Here is a 17705-nt window from a genome sequence, read left to right as displayed (position 1 = left end):
CACTAGCCTTAATCTAGACCAGCTATGTATTTGTTCTCCTTAAACCTTAAGACTATGTGAGAGTGACAACCAATGCATGTAATATTTTTTTGCTTGGTTTTGCTATTTTGACAAAAAAGTGAGTAGATTAAATGGTGCACTACACACTTGTTCTACCAAACCAGCAAGTTCGGTCTTACGTTTCTCTGTTGGTCATGCTAGCGATACCATTTAAACCAACCAGAACCAGCCAAGACCAATTAAAACCTCCATCCATGCAGCTTCTATTTGAAGTCCCATAGGACATGCTCTGATAACATTAAATCATGTCTTCTGGATATTTGGTGGTTGGTTCATACGAATACGAGTGGTACAGCTAGTTAGTTACTTATTTTTTCACTTGCCTTGCTTTCGGGTAATTTGGAAGACACTGGGGAAAACAAATCCCAGAGTGCGTTGAAATCCGACCACGTTTTAAACTGGCAAACCCAGATTCGCATGCAAACACACAAATTCACGTAATGGAGAGAAATGAGGGCAGCTCTTACCTCTGTATGGTCCCAGAGAGCTCACTGGCGTCCTGCCTGATGGAAGAGAGAAATGAAAGTATAGTGAGTCTTCCTCTCACGGCCGTCAGCGGGTGAGTTCATGTGGATAAGACCTCAAGTTTGATGTTCTATTGTTTGTACAAGCATTTGTCAGGATGTTGGAATGTGTGTGTGTGTGTGTGTGTGTGTTGTAGGCCGTGAGATGTTAACTGCACTCAGGCATGCATTTTTTTGTTTTAGTGGCAGTCTCGGGCGTGTCATGCAGCACAGGTTTTTCACAGTCGGAGCGATAGGACTTCCTCCTTCCACCACGTGTCAGGGACACGTCAGATCATTGCAGGATTTTTCATTTCTTGAACTCTTTTCACACACACAGACACACACACACACACACACACACACACACACACAATCACACACACATTCACATCTACTAATTAGACAACCATATGGAGCTTCATGAGCCAGTGGGTCTGACAGGCCAACATCTCAACAGCACGGGCACGTGTCTAAATGAAGGATGTACAAAAATGCTTTTACATTTGGTCTGTTTTGTGATTTTTCAGTCCTGTTCTAGTGTTCAGAATGCTCTCATCTAATTAATAGTCATTAAGTCGGATAATGCTGTTATAATGTTGCTTTAATGAGACACATATACCCTGACACACTTGCACTGGCTACCACACACATACACACATACTGAGCTGCAGCATGCTGTGACCCGCAGGTCAGTAGGTTGAGCTGAAGTTGTGAATTATGAATAAAGGTTATGAAGGCTAAAAGCCTGGACTTGGTCATCAATTAAATTTAGCACTTTACACACACAAACACACGCACACACACACATCCTGTACTTATCGTACTTGCTTTTAATTTCTTCTCTGCTGGAGACCAGCACATTCTCACAAAAATCTCATGTGACACATGTACACACACAGACACACACACACACGCTCGCTCAGTGTCTGTGTGTGAGAGAAATGGATTTCTGTTGGATGCGAGTAAATTGTGATGCCGTGCTCAACGCTTCGCCTCACTGCGGTCTGATGCTGCTCTTGCCGATTTTGCATTTCAAAGGCGCTACTTTTTGTGAGCGTTTCATCGACAACCAGGGGAGCCTCAACCCCACATTATTCTCCATGCCTCTCGCCACATGAGCTCGATGAATTATGAAAGAAAGGAGGGCAGAATTTATCTGATCACACACTTCATACACACACCACACGCACACACATACACACAGAATTTAAATAGTCCTGCTGGCCCAGACTGAAACAGTGCTGTCTGTGTCCATTGACATTAAACAGAAAGTTGTATTTGAAATCCCAGCATTATTGAGTCTTAGATTAAGGGTGGGTTTAGGATTAGAAGAGTCTTGTTCAACTGAGGTTTTTACATACGAATAATACATTTGTATATAATGACGTTACACAGTTGTTTCACTAGGTCCCCGTAAAGCCATAGAAACAGATGTTTGTCCTCACATTACTGGGTGTTATTTGGGAAGGCAGGTGGCAATTATCTCATTTTTGCACAAATTTGATTACTGGACACGGTACAACACCTTTGCAGGCTGTGTGTGTGTGTGTGTAATTGTATGCATAGAACAGATTCTCGCCTTCTCTGTGTCTCACTTCCTACATGGAAATGGCAGCCCATCTGTGTGTCTGTCCATTTCATTCACACACACGCACACACACACATTCTCAGCTTTCCAAAACCCTTCTCCTTTCTGGTTTAGTCCAGCACCATCTAACTATCTCATTATATATCACAGGCCATCTCACACACTCACCCATCTGTCTCTTCTTTACATTTAACAGTATCATGTCACCAAATTCCCATTACACTTCCTTCGTCTATATCATGCAACATGCTTGTACTCTCTGAATGTGTGTGTGTTTGTGTGTGTATGTGTGCGTGCTTATGATTTCAGTTCTGGAATCTGAGTCCCCCTATGGGACATTATTATACATGACGTACTCTGCCAAAATCCCCCCACCTCTTCTGTTCTCTCCACCCTCACGCATACAGCACACATACACACTCTTTCTCACAAAAACACACAGTTGGCACCAGCTGACCCTCAGCAGCAGGCAGTGTGTGCGAGCTGGCTGTGAGGTGCTGCTCGTGCAGCTGTGTTACAGAGAGTAGATGGAGACTGGGAGACTGGACAAGCTTGTAGAGAACACGAGAGAGAGAGAGAGAGAGAGAGAGAGAGAGAGAGAGAGAGAGAAAAGCCTGAAGCAATCTTGAGGAAGAAGCACATGAAGCCTCATTTAACACGACTTCCTTAAAGGGTGAAACACACTTATCTATAGAGCTCTCCTCTCTGCAGTCAATACTGCAGCCACACACACATGCGCACACACACACATGCAGAAAGATATGCACACACACAGCTGAATGCTACCATAGTAACCTCAGTCAACAGTCTGTCTGTCTGTCTCTCTTGTGAACTGCTCATATCACTTCTGACACTAAAAATAGTTAATATTCACACAGAGGTCAAAGTTGAGTGGTAAAATGTCAAATGGAAAACTATTTGTGACACTGAGACAGTTTAAAAAGGCTTTCTCCCTCGGCCCCTTTCTCACAAATGTAAACACAGACGCACAACTGAAGGATTATCTATAAGTGTGTTCTGTCTTAGTGGAAACCGCACATAGACTTAAAGCCTCACTTTTCAGTAAAATTTACATTTATGGCATTTGGCAGACGCCCTTATCCAGAGCGACTTACAACGCGCTTTCTAGTTGCCATCGATGAAGTGATCAGTTCTGGTTCATTAGGACCCCAACTATGAATACAATCTTTTTATTCACTCTGTTGTAGATTCTGTACACAAGTTCGACAATAAGAACATTACAAGTTAATCCAAATATTCTCTAAAGAGGAAGGTCTTGAGTTGCCATTTAAAAATACTCAGTGACTGAGCTGTTCTGACCTCGAGGGGAACTTCAATCCACCACCGAGGGGCCAAGATGGAGAAGAGTCTAGATGAAAATAAAATTGGGGATATCCTCACATGAGTGGTACACATCAGACAAATTTTAGGTGTTTTTCTGACTATGCATATTTGTAAAGTATAATATTAGATATGTGTATATATGTGTGTGTGTTAAGCTCTCTCTCTTGCTCCTCAAGGGCTGTTGAAATGATGGTTTGAGACACGGGCTGGGGACATATGGCTAATGAGGAGTTGGACGTCACTTCAGTCTCCCTCTCTGGAGGAGAGGATAAGAAGGGAGGAGAAAGACACAGGTGCTGCTTACAAAACACTCCCTCTCTGCTCTCAAATCCTCTTCCTCCTCCTCCATCCATCTGACACACACACACACACACACACACTCACAAGCACTCTTGATCCTTTCTGTCTTTTCTGAGATGACAGTTAATGGCAAATGAACAGTGATGTGATGGAGATTAGCCTAAATTCACAAACACACACACACCTCGAAAACATGCACACATACACACACTCTACACACAACACACTTACCACATCTACAGATCAAGCATTCTCAGAGGTATACACAAGCATGCATACACACACACACACACCAAGTTTACCTAGTGCATGCATAGACAGCTCAGTTTTGGCTCTGTGAGTCTCGGTGGACAGATGTGGCTCAGCAGCTGGCCCTCATTCTCAACAGCACATTACCTTATGGCTACAGGCTGGTGCTCTGCCAAAAAATCCCCCCTGTCAAAAAGGGCCTGAAAAAAACTAGGAATGAAACACACACACACACACACACACACACACACACACACATGCAAGCACACACACACGCACGCACGCAGACATAGAGCATATGGCAACTGATGTAGTTTGTCTCTGTTGTTATAGCTGGCAGGGTGTGTGTTAGCATTGAGTTCATGTTCCACATAACGGCCGGAGTTACGCTTGCATGCACACTAACACACACACACACACACACACACACACACACACACACACAATCCCACATAAAGCAGTTCAATGCACCACACAATGTGTTTATGATGCGTTAGCCTGGCAGCTGCCAATCAGCAGCAGACTGTAAAAAGCTTCACGCAGAGGGCAAAAACAGAGGAAGACACACACTCAACCACAAAAACACAACATTGCACATGCATACACATGTACCACCACACAATCACATGAATAAGACATGGCATCCATGAGTAGACACAAAATACACCCTCAGATACAGCAATACACATGTACATGCTTACATGGGCACGCACACATACATACATTAAGCTCCGTAAAACCCTCATTTTGGGGCAGTGGTGGCCTAGTGGTTAAGGAAGCGGCCCCGTAATCAGAAGGTTGCTGGTTCGAATCCCGATCTGCCAAGGTACCACTGAGGTGCCACTGAGCAAAGCACCGTCCCCACGCACTGCTCCCCGGGCGCCTGTCATGACTGCCCACTGCTCACTCAGGGTGATGGGTTAAATGCAGAGGACAAATTTCACTGTGTGCACTGGGTGCTGTGCTGCTGTGTATCACATGTGACAAACACTTCACTTTCACACTTCACACTCATTTACACATTCACACTATCCTCCATGCACACACTACACTCCCCTGCATTCACACAACTACACACTTCCATCTAAAAGTTTCATAGTTCTTTCTTTTGAATATGTTGAACATTTGTTTCCTTCATCTCATGAAGTTGCTTACAATGATGACAAACATGAAGGCAAAAAGAATGGTAAAATTGATTAAAAAGCCTCCATAGACTAGTTTGTTAACTTTTGTATAGTATTTTTTGCAATATACTGCTACCTAGACAATACATAACTGAAAGTAAAGTGATTGTGAAACACAGCACAGCACACAGTGCACACAATGAAATGTGTCCTCTGCTTTTAACCAGCACCCTTGGTGAGCAGTGGGCAGCCATGACAGGCGCCCGGGGAGCAGCGTGTGGGGACGGTGCTTTGCTCAGTGACACCTCAGTGACACCTTGGCGGATCAGGATTCAAACCTGCAACCTTCTGATTAAGGGGCTGCTTCCTTAACCGCTAGGCCACCATTGGGATACAGATGGCACATGGTCTGATGCAAAAACACACACACTAGTGGTAACTGATGGGAAAGCATAATGGAAATAAATTATTCTTTGTTTTAATTAGTAACATTTTTAGATCATTTCCCCACCCCCATGAAATCCATCTGTGTGTGTACATGTATCTTTGAGTGTGTGTATGCACCTTGACTTGTTTTTATAAAGATGACACAAGATCTTATTTCCTTGTCTCTGTCATCCTCTGACACAAAAGCAGATGCCCAAACGCTCTGGGGAAGCGGTGATGTCACATGATCACAGGGCCATCTGATAGGCAGACGGCAAGGTGCAAATGCCAGAGCTAATCCCATTTAATAGCCTGATATTACACATTAATCCTGCTCCGATTCGCTGGCCGTAATCCAGGCATCCGTGGGGACCCAGGAAATGAGTGACAGGCCACTTTATGAAGCATCTCTGTTAACGATACCCCTCATTAACCGCAGGGACTGTGTGTGCGAGTGTGTGTGTGTGTGTGTGTGTGGCCGTCAGCTTGAGCTTCTGCACATTTCACCCCACTGTTTTTACTATGGAGAAATGTGTGTATGAAATGTGTGTGTGTAAGTGTGTGTGTTTCACGCCATTGTCATTATCTGTAGAGGGTGTGTTAATGCTTGCCGCAATTGGCTGTATTCGGAATGAATGGCGCCATAAAGTCGGCATCCACGAAGATGGCGGCAAATTGATATGATCATAACCTGTCACATTATGGCAGGCGCCGCCATCAGTCACCGTGATAAAGCGCTAATGCTAAGCGCCATGTACAAGACGCATTAGGGGTGCTGTTATCTCTGTCTTGGGCCCCGTCCACGGATCGTTCCCCTCCACGGGCCTCCTCACGTATTCACTTACGGGTACATTTACGAGCATTTAGCTGTAGTGTTTCGGGCCGAACTGCTGCCAGTGTAGTGGGTAGATACGAGTTGGGGATTTGGCCTGGTAACCCTCAATGGTGTATTAAAGAAAAAACAGAGAGAGGAAAAAAAAAAAAAAAGGACTCAAGAGGCGGTGTGTGACTCTGGCCAGGAAAAAATAAAAAAGAACTTCTTCGAGGCATGCTTTACTGCACAATCCCTCCACAGAGGCTCGACTGAAGTTGTGAAGTTGCACTAAAGGTACCCTGGTGCAGGTATTTTACCCCTTCCCGTCACACTCACAGCTTACAGGAAGCCTGCAGGACGACGAGGGTCAAGTTATAGCTATTTAATGGGCTTGTAATTAAAGCTGTAGCCTGAAAGCGAGTGAAAAAAAACAACAACACTGGCAACCACAGAAAACACAGTGGGGAAAAAGCAGCGAGCAATCAGCCAATCAATAGCAATTAAAGCAGACGGGCTGCTAAAATGGACAACTCACTTTGTTTCAACTAATGAAGTCTGCCGAGACACAACACCAACTAAAGCAAGATAGACATGTTCACACACCCACACACACACACACACTCACACACACTCACACCCTCTAATTTTCACACTGTCACGACACACATATTTGCTTTTATATGTTTATATGAGTACCTACTTTTTCAAATATATTATACTGCATATTCAAATCAAAATCATGTTGCTGTGCTTTTATCATAACTAAAGAAGCCTGTCAGTCAGTCAGACACACACACACAGAGTCAGCATGGGGTTAGAAGTAGTCATCAACTCTGCTGGGTAATATTAGAGGCTCATCTGCATAAAGCCCCATCAGAATGATAAATGAGGTAGAGAGAAGCTGAAAGAGGGAGGGTTAAAAGCTGACAGACATCATCATCTAGCCGGCGCCCAGGTAAGCCCCTCCCACTTCCCCATTGAAAATAAATAAATAAATAAATAAATAAATAAACAGAGCCACTGGGGAGAGAGGAGAGGAGAAGGTACATGTTTCAGATGAAGAGAATATTAACTAATAATAGCTGTACAGCAGGCATAAAGGGCAAAATCAAGTGTAGATCCTCCAATATAATGAACAAATCCTTTGCTTTTAGTTGATACACACACATACACACACACTACTACACACGGTGTGACATCCCACATGTGTCGGTGGGAGATGAATAGTTTGAGAGAGTTTTTTTTTTTTTTTTTTTTTTGCCTTGATCTGTTGCTCTGTGAGGATGACGTGCTTAAAATCCCATACAGAAACAGAAATACTAACCAGTACATTAAAAAAAGAAAACATCCAAAACCCGCAATTTTCCCCAATCCTCACACCAAATCCTCTATTTCAGTTCTGGCCCATTTTCCACTCCTGCGTTTACAGCACATTCAACATTCTTGGAAACCCCTCCACTTCTATTTTTCCTTTCCTCCTGTCCTCTGCCTTTCCAAGACAATACAAGGGTTTTACTCTCTCTCTCTCTCTCTCTCTCTCTCACACACACACACACACACACACACACACACACACACACACACACACACACACACACACACACAACTAGCAGTTACTTTACCAAGATCCAAAAATGCATTCTTAATGAATGCCAAGATAAACAGAATACGTCTTCTTCGTACCCCGCCAAGAATTTGACCAAACATTTAAAAGTATTCAGCTCCAGGAGCAATAAGGGGGGAATCTTTGGAGCTGTTTTAAATTCATCAGGGACAATCAAAACATTCTCCTCCCCGACCCATGCAAACCCTGGCTGAGTGGAGCGAGCCTAATTAGCGGATGCGGACGGGGACATTTCGTTTCTTAACTTCCATATCCAGTCTACAGCAATCACTGCCAAGCCCTAGTGATGCTGATGGTTGGCATCATCCTTCACTAAACCTTACAGAAGGTGCCAAAGTTGAACCTTTCAACTCAGCAAAACCCAAACCTAGAATTTCTAGAGCATTCTGCCAAGAATTGTCATATTGTTTATTTCCTTTAAGTGTATTCCATTAAATCTCACAAGCACACACACATTTTTATTTAAGAGAGAGAGGGTTGAACCTTCTCAGCGGAGCTCCGCATTAAGTGTAGAATTGTGATTGTATCACAGTATACTATTTAGCAAGGACTGTTACAGCAATTGAAATGATGAAAAAGTTCATCGGTGATCCAGCTGTTCCGCAGCAGCAGCTGGCCGTGTGATATTGCAGGGGATATTTTCATCATGCTATAGAAGAGTTTTACGATAATGAATCAAAATGCTGATAACTATGTGGAATTGCAGACAGTATCAGTTTTGCCAAATTAGGTTGTTTTAATTGTATTATTTAAGGAAAAATTTGTTTATTGAGAATCCCAATTCTTATGTAAATATGTTAAGCTATCAGAAAGTTTTGTAAGAGTGTTTTGGCACGTTTTAGGCTGCAGCTGTCACATATATGGCAACACAAGGTGTGTTGCCAAGTAATTACCAGTTATTATCATGTTTAAGTTTGCACATAAAAATAATTAAACTTTGTCTTTGAATACTAACATAGAAAAGGGTCTTGAACAGCAGGTAGTTTCTCCACTCCAAGATTTAGATAACTAGCAAGAAGTCCATCTTTTTTTTGGCTGCTTATGTAAATCCTGAGGACAATCAGTACTTGGCAAAAGTTTTGGACAGGTGTGAAAAAAATACTATAAACTCAGAATGCCTTAAAAACTCCAAATAATAATTCTTTATCTTATTCTTGTTTGTTCACTTAGCACTATTTACATTGTTAAAAAAAACAGCATATTCCTATTAAGGACACTTGCACAAAGACAAGGATTTTGTAGGATTATATTTAGGTGTGTGATCAATAACCAAACAAGTACTAATGATCATCAGTTTCACATATAAGTTGAGACACAGAAACAGGAACAGCTGTGTAGGAGGCTTAAGACTCGGTGGGGAGCAGCCAAACTCTGCTTCCAATGTGAGGCTGTGGAAGACAGCTTCATTGCACCGGACATACACCGTGGCAAGACGGAACACAGCAACAATACAGAAGCTGTATAGTACACAAAGATACACTGCATCAGCAAGGTCTTTCACACACAATTATTTCAAATTAAATGGGCTCTGAACTGGCGAACACCAATGGGACCCAGGTACACCTGCCTACTCTCTGAACATGTCTCTTCAGAAGTGGCCTTCATGGAAGAGTTGCAGGCAAAAATCTATACCTCCAACATGGAAACAAGACCAAGTGACTCAATTATGCATGATAACTGGGGAGCAGTAAAATGGCAGGAGGTGCTTTGAACTGATGAGTCAAAATTCAAAAGGCAGTTCGTTTGTTGAAGGCCTGGAGAGCGGTACAATAATGAGTGTCTGAAGGCCACAGTGAAGCATGGTGAAGGCTCCTTGCAAGTTTGGGCCTGCATTATTTCAAATAGAGATTTGGAGATTTAATGGTGTCCTCAATGCTGAGAAATACAGGCAAATGTCATCAGGGAGGCCTTCAACTGGCCCCATATATATTCTGCACGGGACAACATCTCCAAACATACAGCCAATATCATTAAGAACTGTCTTCGGTGTGAAGAAAAACAAGGCGTTGTGGAGATGATAGTTCCATGGAATTGGAATTACATTAAGAGACACAAGGATTTGAGGGAGCCAACATGCACAGAAGATCTGTGGTTAGTTTTCCCAAGATGCTTGGGACAACCTACCAGCAGAGTTTCTTCAAAAACTGTGTGCAAGCGTAACTGGTGCTGTTTTGAAGCCAAAGTGTGGTCACACAAAATATTTATTTTATTTAAAATTTCTTCTGATGAAAATATACCATTGACACTTTAATACTAGAAAGAATTCTTAGTTTATAGCAATCTTGAAACGTGTCCTTAGTTTTTTTCCCCACAGCAGCCACAAACTTACCGTGGTGAACATCAATGATAATGTGGTTTGTCTCTTTTAGCTGTTTGAAACTATAATGATATTGTGACTGTTTCCTCTCAGCCAGTGAGAATGCTAGTTATGTTGGGAACTAACTGTGGAATCATTCATCCAGTTGAGAGTGCGGCAGCATGAAATATCAGCCTGAACATGTGTGTTCTGAGAGTGAAAGTGCACACATGAAAGTAATCGGATGGCAGAAAGTGAAAGAACTGGGGTGAAAGAAGAGTGAAGAGTCACAGTAATCTGCTGCTCACCGACTGGGGAAAGGACTAATTTCAAATCCTTTCTGAAACCCAGCCCAAGTACTGAGTGTCAAGGTGCCAAGATGCATTAATACACACCACTGCAACTATGTAGAGTTGGTGTGCAGTGTGGTTTTAAGATTTTAATAGGTTTCAGTCTCTGTCACTTTTCCACATTAACACACGACGTGAAAAAAAGGATTCACGGCTCATTGAAATTCATTCAGATCATGTTATTAAACTTATGTAATGTATCATTTCATGGTGAGATTGCAGTGTAATGTAAACAAGGTTTTCATGTGTCATTTATTTTTCTTTAGTGTTAGGTGAAAATGGATGGAAATGGTCTTTTCGGAACATTTACATTTATGACATTGATCAGATGATCTTATCCAGAGCGCCTTACAATAAGTAGTTACAGGGACAGTTTCCCCCCTGGAGACACTCAGGGTTACGTGTCCAGCTCAGTGACACAAAGGTAGTAAGTGGGGTTTGAACCTGTGGTCTTCTTTTTCATAGGCAGGTGTGTTACCCACTAGGCAGCTATAACCCCAATAACAATTATGAACAATAATAATCTCACAACTAATATTAATGTAAGCAATGTAAAAGAGTGCCCCAGACTATGATTGGGCTAATATAATACATCTAACCCAACAACACACTTGTTTTAATCAGGACCTCAGCAGTTTCACAAATTGGTATTGCTCTGAGCTCTGTCAGGCCGTGCTGGAAAAAGGGAATTTTTCCCAGGAGTCTGCACTCAGCCACACCTGCCCGACTGGATGCATTTGTCAGGAATTGTAAAAGTCTCAAAGGCTCACAGTCAGATAAACTGATGAACACACACATAAGAATGCCATCAAGAGCCTGAGGGGAGTTATGATATGATGCAAAACTGAAATATGCAGCTGGGCAAAAACGTAAGACCTGGGGAAAGTTATATTTGCATGTCGTGCTTGTGGACCGTGTCCAGATTGTGAGTAAAGAAAAGAAAGAAAATTCTGTATAAACTGATCAAAAGTTTAAGGTGACTGCACGCAAAAGACAGAATCTGAAGACACAGACCTGTCTACGACTTTTACTGATGCTAACTGCAGCCTAATAACCATAAGACGGCACTAAACAGAAGAATGGATGGTCCTGATGTTTTCAAATGTTACAGGTATGACAAGGAGATGTTCCATCATGTTCCATCATGATATGGGGCACGTTTTCCTTCTGTGTAACAACGTTGCTACAAGTTTTCTGGTGGCTGCCTATGCAGGGCCGACCAACTTATGTGTGGAAACGACTGGATCTTTCAACAGGACCATACCTTATGAGGAACTTCATTTCACTTCTTAGTAATCCAACTGAGAACATTGAGAACACATTTTTGAAGTCATCCTGTGACACTTATTTTTTGACGTATTTAGTTCAGTTTTTTTTTTGGGGGGGGGGCTATTGCCTTAAATATAGGATCAACACAACATTTAACAACGGAGAGATACAGTACACGTGTACGCACATACGCAGATCTACATATATGGTGTGTCCATGGTTCTTGAACAGAGTCACAGAGCTGTGGAATACTTCAGCTCCTTCAGACTGATTGGCTGGGAACAGACTGCTTATTTAAGCCTCTCAGAATCCTCCACAGAGGCTGATGCCCACTTCTGCTGTAGGACTCATAAGGGGCAAGGGGTCTTATACAGGAACAATGCACTGTGTGTGTGTGTGTGTGTGTGTGTGATAAACTGGTATATGCTGTTTTATATTAATGGCTCCCAGTGGGACACACTTTTCACTTCTGCTTCTACACACTGACCACAGTGTGACAGCTGTGTGTGTGAATGTGTGTGTGTGTCTGTGTGAGACTATGTGAGTGTTTGGACCACTGTGTGACAGCACAAGGATAGAGGTGACAGCAGATATCTACCCATATGGACAGTAATTGGTTGGCCGAATTGAGCTGACATCAGCTCACGCACACCAACCGCAATCAACATCTTCACACACACACACACACACACACACACAACACACACACACACACACACACACACACACACACACACACACACACACACACACACAGACACACACAAACCAGAAATTATTAATGGATGTCTGGTGCTATAGAAAGCAGATGTGGTATAATTTATAATGACATATAAGACATGTATCTGTAAAGCTTCCCAATACCATAATGACACCTTTGTCAGGCACACACACACTCACACATCCAAACACACACACACACAAACACACAAAGATCAAATGTAGACACAGAGGCATGAAGGCCAAAACCCTCACATTGACACACACACCCACACACACCCACACACACATACCACACGAATGACACTCTGAAATTGGAGTTGACAGGAGGCTGACAGGTGGAGGAACAAAAAAATGAAAAACAATAATGCCTAATATTTCCCAGGGAAATGCATTCCTCCACCGAGAGAGGGGCAGCGCTACGAATGAGTGCCGCTCCATTGCTCCAGGAGGAGGGTGAGGAGGAGAATGAGAGTGAGAGACACTGAGAGGGGTTCGAGAGAGATAAAAGTGGAAAAAAATTCAATATATTTTTAATCTTGAGGATGTAATCAGATTACGCATCTGCTAGGCCTGCAGATTTCATAAGGAATTTCATAAGGAATATCACATTTCACCCAAATGGATTTGAGCATGTGTGTATGTGTGTGTGTGTGTGTGTGTGTGTGTGTGTGTGTGCACGCAGGCCAATCTGCATGAGGCCCTGACACATTGTAATAAACGGAGAGGGCGGGCAGAGGCTGAAACAAAATATGGTGTCATCATTTTATCACTTTATCAGGACAGACTGGAATTCCTACAGCTCCTGTGTGAGACCTCACCACCCGCGAGAATTCAATTAGGACCGAGGAGTGAGGGGGTGAGAGAGACAGGCAGAATTGTATTCCTTTGTTGTGCTTGACTAGCTCTGTTTCTGGGAAACCACATGTGTGTCTTGTCCCATTCTTTCCTATCTGTGTGTGTGTGTGTGTGTGTGTGTGTGAGTGAGTGAGAAGTTAAAAATTTTAAACAGGGAAATTTCTATCAGTCCATAATAATCTTGTGCGTGTGGGTGCATGAGTGTGTGTGTGTGTGTGTGTTTGGAGATCTGTCATTATGGATGATGTCTTCTTTCTTTCTTCTAAAAGAGATTACGATTTCATCAAGAGCTGACAGCTTAATGAGAAAGACAGAGATTTCTGTCTTCTATAGCTTTATGAGGACCTCTATTATCTCTTTTTACACACACACACACACACACACACACACACACACACACACACACACACAGATCTGTACAGGCATTATGACAGACATACTGTCACACATTGGCTGCTGGGTGCAGGATGCTGCAAGTTCCCCAGCAGTGCACCAGTTTGTTGCCTTGGTGATGGGGACATTGCTTGTGAAGAAATAAAGGGCTTGATTAAGGACCCAGAGAGGCAGGCCAAAAGAGAGCGGGAGTGTGCGGAATGAGTGTGTTTTTAAGTGTGTGTGTGTGTGTGTGTGTTATTCAGAATGTGATTTTGTGAACTCTTATTGAAAAGACAAACACTTCAGTGTGATAACGGGACCGGGGACTGCGTCTTGTCTCAGTCGTGGTTGTGTTTTAAAGATCTGGATTTAAGGCTGTAGTAACAGTAACTCCCCCCAACACACACACCGATAAGCATGGGGACCCCAAAAACACGGAAATACAGTCTCGTTCCAGTCAATGCATCAATACGTTGAGTAGTATGTAGTTATCGCCACTCCACACACACACACACACACACACACACACACACACAAGGAAAACAGCTGCAGCCACAAGAAAAGAAAAAAATTGAGGGAAAGAGGAGAAGAGAAGGAAAGGGAATATTCCCAGGACTTTCTGTAAACAGAGCGGCGCTCAGTGGGAACAGAACCACACTCATCGCTTCGCAGGGAAGAATTTTCCCTTGGAGATGGGACAACAGATGTTTGTGATAAAAGGCCGAGTGAGAAGGAAAGGATGAGAGGTGAGGGGGTGAAACAGTGATCGCTTCCAGAACGCGGAAAGGTAAGGCCAAACATTTGCCATGGAGAAGCGGCAGAGGACGGCAAGTGGAGGAATCATTATTTGCTCCACCTCACCTCCCCCCCCCCCTTTTTTTTTTTCACATCTCACTTTCTGCTTGCCCCTCGCGGTGTAATTGCAGTGCGCCAGGCTAAGGCAACGAGGTCAGGATTCACTCCACCCCTCTGAAACCTGGGGCAGTGGGGACTACAGGCTTTTCCTTGGCGGCCGGTCTTCATTTTAGTTTTAATCTTGTCGCTGCATCGAGCCGTAATTTCAGTCTTTATTAGTCATAGTCAACTCGCTTTAGTCTAGTCAAGATTCACATTCTGTCTTCTTTTCCACTTCATTTTAAACAAAGATCGCTTCATCGTTTTCTCCCACCCATCTGTTCAGCCATCAGAAGCATCCTGAAATCGAATTAGAGACGCGATTGCGAAATCGAATTAATGACGCATTGTGAAAGTGATGTCGACTGGGTTGGAGATACCGGAAACTGAAGCAGAAATATATAATGTGATTAAATGGGAGAAAATCATTTTAGTAATAAAAAAAAAATTCAACCATATTTATTCTTGTTTTTATTCGTCAACAATATTACCTGGTATATTTTGTTATAGTTACATGACCAGCATTTAGTCTCCTCTCATCTCATCTCGTCTTGATCACATCTTCATCACGTCATTGGCGAATATAATTTCGATGACAAAACAACCTACTCAATCTACTAAGTGGAGGCAAATTCTTTTTGCACAAATATTGAGATGATGGGCTAGTGACTATTAGTCATATGCTACTAAAAAAAATTTATCCACTTTTGACCACTTTTCATCGATTTGGTGGTGTGCAGAATTGTCTTGGACTAGAGCATTTGTGGAAACTCATCATTGTTTCAAAAGTTCAAACTGCACAACTTTCTGACTTGATAGATCATGTAATAATTAACGAATGATCTGCAATGATTCATTCAGTCTTCAAAACTACATAAATCTATATACCAAGAAGTGGATTGACACACTGTTGAGTATTTGGAATCTGGTCATTGTTTCCTACCAAGCTGAAGCAATTAAATGTTATTTTTTTCATATTGGCAGGGTAGTGCGAAGCATAATTAAAACCATGGACATTTTTTCCTGTTCTGATCTTGACTCAAGTCCCATCACTAATGGCAAATCTTTAACTCCTTGGACTTATTACATAAGCATTTATGGACTGGTTGGGGACTAGTCTGATCAACTATTAAGTAAGATTTACAGTACCAAACATTATAGCATGTCCACACCTTTATCATTTTTTAAATTCCGTTCCATTGCATATGTGATTGAAACTTCACGTATGATTCAGTGTCACGTTCACGTGACCAGGAGCAACGTGGAAGTGGGGTGATGCGACTCCTATTAAATGGCAAGATGGCCGTCTCCAGTTGCTCAGTCATTGTTTGCCTTTGACTCGCCCGTCATCATCTTCTAAAGTGAGATCGTTCCTGTCTTCCCTTTGTGTCGTATTCCCTATTTGTGCCGCTCCTTTGTCTTGCCTGTCTTTGCATGCGCCAACATCTGTGGATGTTGCAGCTTATGCTGGGCACACGTTTGCGGGTCAACTCGGTGGAAATTCACCTGCCTCATAGCGCTACTTCACACCAGAGTTTTCATTTCCGCCTACACGTGTCTAAACTGATTCCCGTGACATTCAGAAGGATTGGATCAATTTTATATGTTCTTAGCTCAGTTTCTAAACTAAGATTCTTTTCAGCTTTCCGTTTAGCAACTCCTTAGCTCTTTGTACATGCGATAATGTTTATAGTGCTGCTTTTATTGGTAAAAGAGTGAATTATTTAAATGATGGAGGTTAAACAGGCCATCTCCTCAGGCACACATGGTTACTAATATATTGATAATTAGATAATTAGTGCCAATCTTACTCAGTCTCTCCCCTAATATGCAACTTCTAGCATGCTTATGGGCAATGTCAGCAGCGTTACCCGACAGGAAGCTGAAGATGCCAGAGATAACTCCTACGGGTAGATCCTTTGTAAACTGATGAAAAGCCTTGACTGCGGTTTTAATAGCTGTAATTATTGGACTATTAACGAAGTTGGAGTACGCTTGTGCACACTGCGTTCTCGGGAAACGTTGATTTAATTCAGGCATAAGCAGGTCATTGTTTACAAAGACTAATTCAATTAAATGCTAAATCAATCATTAGGCTTAACAATACAGCCTATCTGCCCAGCTATGTCATGGTTATTTTACATTGCACAGCACATCCCCTGAAATTGATGAGACTGTTTTTATGGAAGGATGTACATATCTTGGCCATATAGCTCAGATCTATGACCCAAAAGTATGGAATTAAAGCAGAAATAAAAACACCACAATAAACTAAATTTCAATAAATAAATAAAAATGAAAACAGTGTGTACAAGTATTATGTATTAATGATTAATAATGAATTTGGTTAGGCTAAGCTTTAGTAATTTCAAACTTAATTTGGTTCAAAGTACCCAAATCATTTGAAACCAGGCAACAATATGATGTAGAAATATGAATATGAGTTATATAAAATGAATTCATGCATTTAGCTTGCATAAATGTAAATGTTCCTGGACACTGCAACCTTAATATAACATAGCACTTAATATGTCGATTAATTAAGAAAATTGCTCAATTCTGAATGCCATCAAAGTGATTCAAATTCTGAATTGTGATGATTGTAGGTTTGGTCAAATTTAGCTTCAGTCAGTATTTGTAAATAAATTGTTATTATAACATAAATCATTAGTGATAAGTACATTTTTTTCATGGCTGCACTACTTAATGTAACCAGCATCAATATTTGATGAAATAGTTTTTTGAAAAAACTGGTCCTTTTCTGATCAAAAAAACAAGAGCTAAAACACATCTGCATCCTGGCAATTAGCAGTATGGCAAAAACAATAAGCAGCCTTATTGTTTTGGGCTTTTCCCCTAAAAATACAATGCGTCTGGTCTGTAAGTGATTTACCAAGATGAACAAACA

The 17705-nt window shown here is 42.0% G+C and overlaps 1 protein-coding gene across 2 annotated transcripts in view; it reads right to left on the bottom strand.

The window, feature by feature from the left end:
- celf2 (cugbp, Elav-like family member 2) overlaps positions 1-17705 on the bottom strand; it is a 119004-nt gene that overhangs the window by 84955 nt on the left and 16344 nt on the right. The window contains exon 2 of one of the 2 annotated variants that reach the window (XM_028954669.1): positions 528-563. The exons of the other annotated variant lie outside the window; for it this stretch is intronic. Coding sequence (XP_028810502.1) covers positions 528-563 — 36 coding nt within the window. The remainder of the gene's footprint in view (positions 1-527; positions 564-17705) is intronic. 2 annotated transcript variants of the gene reach the window in all.

Source organism: Denticeps clupeoides, chromosome 15 (assembly GCF_900700375.1).
Source record: "Denticeps clupeoides chromosome 15, fDenClu1.1, whole genome shotgun sequence".
NCBI lineage: Eukaryota > Metazoa > Chordata > Actinopteri > Clupeiformes > Denticipitidae > Denticeps > Denticeps clupeoides.
The sequence above is the reverse complement of the archived record's forward strand: the minus strand, read 5'-3'. Positions and strand labels throughout refer to the sequence as shown.